Raw genomic sequence first — 8247 nt, 5'->3', positions numbered from 1 at the left:
TATATATATATATATATATATATATATATATATGTGTGTGTGTTTGTGTGTCTGTGTTTGTTCTCCTAGCATTGCTTGACAGCCGATGCTGGTGTGTTTATGTCCTCGTAACTTAGCGGTTCGGCAAAGGAGACCAATAGAATAAGTACTAGGCTTACAAAGAATAAGTCCTGGAGTCGATCTGCTCGACTAAAAGCGGTGCTCCAGCATGGCCACAGTCAAATGACTGAAACAAGTAAGAGTCAGAGTGTTTATTTAATGTTTGTTTGATTTTCTTGCTTTCAGTGTGTGGTCTGGAATGTTATGTCTGTGTCAACCAGGCAACCAACAAGGATAAGTGTATCAAGACAACGATCCAATGTCAAGAGAATTATGACAGCTGCATGTCAATTTATGGAGAAAAACGTATGTATGTCATTAACATCCTCATCAACACCAGCATCATCATCATCAACAGCAGCAGACATCATCATCATCGTTATCATCATCATTGTTATCATCACCTTCACCACCACCACCATCATCATCACTATCACTACCACTTTGTTCATCATCATCATCATCATCATCATAGGATAGTAGATTAATAGAATTTACCAGAAAAAATGCCTTGCCTTATTTCTTTTGACTCTTTACATTTGTGTTCAAATCTTGCTGAAGTTAGCCTTTTCATTTTATCCCTCTGGGTCAATAAAACAGAGTATCGGTCAAGCATTAGATTGATGGTTTCTGATTTAATCCTTGCCTAAATCAGAAACTATTTTATTATTATTATTATTATTGAGTGAGAGAGCAATGCATACCATTAAAATGACACTGGGGTACAAATATACGAAGCCCAATATACCCATCATGACTACCCGTCTGATAAGGGCACATGCATCACAGCCATATGTGTTTGACATGGTGATCTCATATCAAGGTAAACTGCGCATGACCTTGCAGGTGAAGTCCAGTTAGAATTTTCTTCAGGTGGAGTAGCCCATCCCACTCAAAAGGTCCCTGAATAAAGTTTGTTTAAGGATGATGAATGAAACATGTTTCCAGAAGTGAAATATTCAGACTCCAAAGAATTCCTCTCAACACATGACTATGATGCTCCCCCACTATTTCTGCTCGTGATCAGAGATCTGCATATCGTCAGCCACCAAGGGACAAGTTCAACTGGTGAAAGTCAAGTAACTGACAAGCAAATCTGTGGTGTTGATCAGGATATTTGCTGTAACCCAAAGGTTTTTGAGCTGGCAGAATTTATTTCTTTATTGCCCACAGGGGGGCTAAACATAGAGGGGACAAACAAGGACAGACAAAGGGATTAAGTTGATTACATCGATCCCAGTGCGTAACTGGTACTTATTTAATTGACCCTGAAAGAGTGAAAGGCAGTCAACCTCGGCAGAATTTGAACTCAGAACGAAATACCACTAAGCATTTCACCCAGCATACTAATGATTATACCAGCTCACCTGGAAGAATTATTAGCACAGTTACCAGCATTTCGTCCATCCTTATTTTCTGAGTTCAAATTCCACTGAAGTCCACTTTGCCTTTTATCCTATTGGAGTTGATAAATTAAGTCCCATTAGAGCACTGGACAAAATGCTTAGCAGCATTTTGTTTGTCCTTATGTTCTGAGTTCAAATTCTGCTGAGGTCAACTTTGCCTTTCATCCCATTCAGGGTTGATAAAGTAAGTACCAGCTGCGCAATGAGGTTGATATAGTCAACAGTCCAGTGGTGGCACAATGGCCCAGTGGTTAGGGCAGCAGACTCGCAGTCATAGGATCGGGGTTCCGATTCCCAGACTGGGCATTGTGAGTGTTTATTGAGCAAAAACACCTAAAGCTCTACGAGGCTCCGGCAGGGGATGGTGGCGAACCCTGCTGTACTCTTTCACCACAACTTTCTCTCACTCTTACTTCCTGTTTCTGTTGTGCCTGTAATTCAAAGGGTCAGCCTTGTCATACTCTGTGTCACGCTGAATATCCTCCGAGAACTACGTTAACGGTACACGTGTCTGTGGAGTGCTCAGCCACTTGCACGTTAATTTCACGAGCAGGCTGTTCTGTTGATCGGATCAACTGGAACCCTCGTCGTTGTAAGCGACGGAGTACCAACAACAACAATCGACAGTTCTCTTTCCCCAAAATTTCAGGCCTTGTGCCGATAGTAAAAAAGGATTATCATCATCATCATCATCATCATCATTTGTTAGGGTGACGGATGGCCAGAGTCACAATAATATCAGACAAAACAGGCATCATTTATTCTGACTCTTTGTTCTGAGTTCAATCCTGCCAAGATCAGCTTTGCTTTATGTCCTTTACAGGGTTCAATAAAATAAAGTACCTGTTGAGTACTGGGTTCATGCAAATGACTATTCCCCCTCCCCTCGAATTTCTAGTTCTGTCCCTATGTTAAAAACAATTATTTTCACTGTGAAATAATGGCTGTCATCATCAGTAGCATCGTCATCATGACTGTCATCATTTCATAATCTCTGCCAATATAATCATCACCATCATCATCACCATTATTATGACAGACAGTATTATCATTGTTGTCATGACTACCAGTACCATTAACATCATCACTGTCATCGTCATCATCATCATCTCAGCCAATCTTCAGTTCAGTCGTCTTCATTTAGGACTGAATGGCAATGATCATCATCATCATAAGCATAAACATCACCATCATAATCATCGTCTCTGTTGTCGTCATCATTTCTAATTATGTCAGCCAATATCCTCAACCTCTTCCTCTTCATCATCTTCATCTCGGCCAATATCATAATCATCATCATCATCATCATCAGTTGTTTTCACTGTCAGCCTATTGGATTATGTATTCATCATCATCATCATCATCATCTCGGCCAGTATCCTCCTCCTCCTCCAACTCCTCCTTGTTATCATCATCATCATCATCATTGTCATCATCGCTGTGATCATAGCCTCTAACATCATCATCATCATCATCATCATGACTAACATCACGTGATGTATCATCACTATAATAATAATCATCACTGGTGAACTGGTAGAGCTGGTATGGTATCACACACATAGCTTTGTGATATTTCTTTTCTCTGCGTTCTGAGTTCAAATCCTGCCAAGGCTGCTGCTTCTGTCTTTTATCTTTCTGTGTCCATAAAAAATAAAAATAAAAAAAAAGAAAAAATAAAAATCCGGGTTGGTGGTAGATTGATGCAAGTGTAACAAGGGATCAGATGCCTTGTGGTAATTGATCCTACTTCATGCAGCTCTTCGTGTTCTGTGTGTGAATGCGTGCATGTGTGTGAATATGTGTGTGTGTGTGTGTGTGTGTGTGTTGGTGAAAATATGTGATGCGAATTATATGCATGTGTGAATGTGTCTGTGCATGTGTGTGAATGTGTGTGTGTGTGTCTGAATGTGTGTGAATATGTGTGTGTGTGTCTCTATATATATACACTCACACACACACACACACATATATAAACATGCATACATATATATACACACACATACATATTTATGTACTCACACACACACATACACATATATGTAAACATACACACACACACATATATACACACACACACACACATACACATTTATGTACACACACACATATATATATAAACATACACACACATATACACATTCATGTATACACACACATATGGACATGCACATTACACATATATACACATGCACATATACGCATACATATGCACACACACACACACACACACACACACACACACACAGTCCAGAATTGTTGTTAATGAATGCGTATTTGGCATTATAGGACTCAATTGGTTTCCACTTAGAAAATTATCTTTCCATGTAAGAAAAGCGATTGCTTCCCAATAGATTTCTAGAAGAGTGACTAATGCACCAGGCTGCAGCCCTTAGTTCAATGTTAATAATAAATTTCCCAATTTGCATAAATGTCATTCCAGCATATTAAATATGTACCCAGTCTTTAAGTCGACATGAAAGCAGTTTTATTCCATTTGGGAATTGGATGGAATCGAATATTTCAGGATTCATTCTTGGAATTCTTTAGTTCTTAAAATATTTTGATAGATGCAGGAGTGGCTCTGTGGTAAGTAGCTTGCTTACCAACCACATGGTTCCGGGTTCATTCCCACTGCGTGGCACTTTGGGCAAGTGTCTTCTACTATAGCTTCGGGCCGACCAAAGCCTTGTGAGTGGATTTGGTAGATGGAAACTGAAAGAAGCCCATCGTATATATGTATATATATATATGTTTGTGTGTCTGTGTTTGTCCCTGCAAACGTCGCTTTACAATTGATGGTGGTGTGTTTAGGTTCCCGTAACTTAGCGGTTCGACAAAAGAGACCGATAGAATAAGTACTCGGCTTCCAAAGAATAAGTCCTGGGGTTGATTTGCTCGACTAAAGGCGGTGCTCCAGCATGGCCACAGTCAAATGACTGAAACAAGTAAAAGAGTAAAAGAGTAAACAAATAAAAACTGGAGTGTTTGGAAGTAAGTTCCATCTCCAACATCATCGGCAGTGTCATTGGAATCGCTAGAGTATTCGTTTTTTTGTGCTTGCATTGGTTGGATGAAATTTCTTTGAGGCAAGTTTCTCTGGCTGGGTACTCTTTCTGTCACCAACCCCCAACTGCTTTTCCAAGCAAGGTAAATATTTCCCCATGACCTGATATGTTTTCGTGGAAGATTGGAAATGAAAGACTCTGCTTTTGAGACGGTGGCAATCATTTACAATAGTGGTTCCCAAACTTTTTAAGGCTGCCACCCCCTTGGTTCTAAGGTCACATTCGTAGTGCCCCACCCCCACCCCACTCACCATCACAGACATAAATCATTTTCTGCAGCAAATTCAAAACAACGGTATTTTACAAATAAAACTTAACCTAATTAACCCTTTTTTTTTTTACATCCATTGCCCCATTTTGGTCACCTCATTATTGCCCCATTTTTCTTCAATGGTTCCCTGGATCCTTCCACTGCCCTCAGTAGGGTGGTACCACCCATTTTGGGAACCACTGGTTTACAACCATCATGCAGTGTCATGACAAGGAGACTTGCACTGTTTCTCCCTGCCCCACGCACACACACACATACACACACCCATTGGCCTTCTTTCATTTTCTATCTACTATATGATCTTAAAGTATTGAGCCTTATGGAGGCAATGACAAGTGACCGAAACCTTGGCGATATGCTGTGCTGGAGAAGACTTGCCAAGCCAAGTGAAATAGTAGTTGTGGCCATTGCCAGTGTCATGTGAATGACACCTGTGAAATCGTAATTGTGGCCATTGTCGGTAGCATGATTTTCAAATGTTGGACCTCACAGAGGTGATGCCAAGTGACCTTAGCGATATGCTGTGCTGGAGAAGACTTGTCAAGCCAAGTGAAACTGTAATTGTGGCTGTTGCCTGTGTCATGTAAATGGTACTCGTGAAATCGTATTTAGTGTAGCCAATCTTTTATACTAAGACCAAACAATGTACATGATAACACTTCCAATCAGTTAAGATCAGAAGCCATGAGAGCCACTGCCTGGTACTGCATGGGGGCATTTATTATTATTATTATTATTATTTGTATTCCAGAGGCAATGTTCTGGACACCACGCCTTCGAAGAATTCACCATATTTCTAAATCATGCAGTAAATCAGAAGACTGTAACCGTCAGAGGCGTATGCTAAACCTGAATCTAACCTGTCAGCGAGATTGGTACCGAGACTGGTTATGTGTCGAGTGTTGCCAAGGAGAGAAATGTAACTACTATGTCACAGTAAGTATACTTCCTTCTTTCTTTCTGTTCTTCCTTCCCTTCGAGATTGACACAGTAAGTATCAGGCTTAAAAAAAACAAAAACGTAAATACTGGGGTTGATTTGTTCTACTAATAATTCTTCAATGTGGTGGCCCCATCTTGGCTGTAGTCTAATGACTGAAACAAGTAAAAAATAAAATATATACCTACATATAATACTCGTGATGGGCTTTTAATTTCCGTCTACTAAATCCATCACTTACAAAAGCAATCACCTGGCTGAACAGTTAGCAGGCTGGACAAAATGCTAAGTGTCTTTTCTTTTGGTTCTTTATATCCTGAGTTCAAGTCCTACCAAGGTCAGCCTTGCTATTCATTCTTTCAGCAGTGATAAAATAATGTACTTTTTATGTACTGGTGTTGATGTAATCGATTGGCCCCCTTTTCCTTAAAATTGTTAGCATTGAACCCTGCAATGCATTGGTGTTTCATTCAGGAGAATGTTGTGATCTTTGTCACTTATACATCCTGGAAACTGTGTAACCTGTCCTATGAATGCTAGGGCTCATGAGGTAAAAAAAAAAAATAGAAATCCACTCACGAGGCTTTGGTTGGCCCAGGGCTGTTGTAGAAGGTGCTTACACAAGATGCCATGTAGTAGAACTGAGCTTGAGCCCACCTGGCTGGAAAGCAAATTTCTTACCATGCAGCCAAGCTTGTTCCTATTTTCCTATCCCTTCTTTAACCATGAGACAGCTATCTTGAGTTTGCATCTGTTGAATTCTCCTTTCACCATGGTAACTGATACTAAAAAACCCCACCAAAAAATGAAGAACAGAAACCATCTTGCCCCTTTAGCATACAAACCAGCCATATCTGGCCTCTTACACCTTCCCTACAATGTCATTCTAAAAATATACAGTCATATCTGGATAACCATGTACCTCTACAGCAAGACATCTGTTTCTGTCTCTCTGTCAGAATGCCCCCTCCCCTCTCAACGATTCCCTGTCTTGCAAAGTTACTTGGTGCCACTGAAAAAGCATCCTGTCCTCACTATAAAGTGGTTGGCATTTGGAAGGACATCCAGCTGTAAAAACCTTTGCCAACTGACCTCACTTGTGCTGGTGTCCCGTAAAAGGCACTCAGCCCACTCTGCAAGATGGCCACCTCCAGTCAAACCGTCCAACCCATGCCAACATGGAAGATGGACGTTAAAGAATGATGATGATATCATTAAAATCTCAAAGCTACGAGATAAAATTTGATAGATTCAAAACAATATGAATAAATAAGCATTACATTTGACAAAATCTGAATGCTAAAAGGTTAGTTTTGTGAAATGTTAATTTATTCGCTTCGAATTCACTCTTCACAGGTTGCTCCAGTGAGGGGTGAGGCCACCCCTGTCTCTTTGACAGACATTGTCCTATGTGTTTGTAACTAGGGCAATCCTTTAAATGCTTCCGTTTACGTCCCCGTAACTTAGCGGTTCGGCAACAAAAAACCTATAGAATAAGTAATAGGCTTCCAAAGAATAAGTCCTGGGGTCGATTTGTTCGACTAAAGGTGGTGCTCCAGCATGGCCGCAGTCAAATGACTGAAATGAGTAAAAGAGTAAGAGTAATATATATACGCACACACATGTATATACATATGTACATGTCTGTGCGTGTGTGCATTTATGAAAGTTAGGAAAAGAATAATGCAGGGGAAACAACTCTTCATTCTTGCCTGCTAAGGGAAATAACTCAAATTTCATATCTCTTTGTTTATGTTTCGCGGCATTCCTACACGTGTGCCCCTACTAAATTTTTTGCCTCATAACTTCCAGAAAAATTGATATTTTGAAATTATATTTTCTACAAATACGCTTCAGATGTTGTAGAGTAGATTCTGATTATATCGGAATATTTGACGAAAAAATTTTCCAATTACGATTATATCGGATTTCAATATGGGCTCGTATACGTACATACTGACACGCTCCCATATATCTGCTAAATGAAACTTGAAATTTCGATAAAATTGTGATGTGTATCAGTGGATATGTGTGTGTTCACATTACAGTTTGGCGTGTAAGGCAAGCAAAATATGGCACTCCTACAGATGTGTGCCACGTGAATTTGTTTCCTCATAACTTCCAGAAAAATGGTTAATTTTTAATGAAATTTGGTACAAATACACTTCAGATGATGTACATTCCGAGTATATAGGAATTTGTTTAGGAATTTGTTGTGAAAAAGCTTTTCTGAGGGTGGGAAGAGGAGTTTTAGAAAATTCGCACAAGTTGGCTTTTGTTTCATCTTAACTTTCAGAAAAATGAATATCTTTTAATAAAATTTCCTGCAAATGCTTTCCAGAATGTGTAAATTACAATTATATCGGAATTTGATGTGAAAATAAAATAGTGAACACACACACATACATTGATACGCATCACAATTTTTTTCAAAATTTCAAATTTCAGCGTGTCAGTATGTACG

The 8247-nt window shown here is 39.6% G+C and overlaps 1 protein-coding gene across 1 annotated transcript in view; it reads left to right on the top strand.

Moving 5' to 3' along the window:
- The window catches only part of LOC106880290 (uncharacterized), a 24763-nt gene that overhangs the window by 12335 nt on the left and 4181 nt on the right, over positions 1-8247 (top strand). Inside the window, exons 2-3 of the mRNA XM_014930161.2 lie at positions 286-405; positions 5596-5780. Coding sequence (XP_014785647.1) covers positions 286-405; positions 5596-5780 — 305 coding nt within the window. The remainder of the gene's footprint in view (positions 1-285; positions 406-5595; positions 5781-8247) is intronic.

The sequence above is a fragment of the Octopus bimaculoides genome, chromosome 21 (genome assembly GCF_001194135.2).
Source record: "Octopus bimaculoides isolate UCB-OBI-ISO-001 chromosome 21, ASM119413v2, whole genome shotgun sequence".
Classification (NCBI taxonomy): domain Eukaryota; kingdom Metazoa; phylum Mollusca; class Cephalopoda; order Octopoda; family Octopodidae; genus Octopus; species Octopus bimaculoides.
This window is presented reverse-complemented; position numbering and strand designations above follow the sequence as displayed.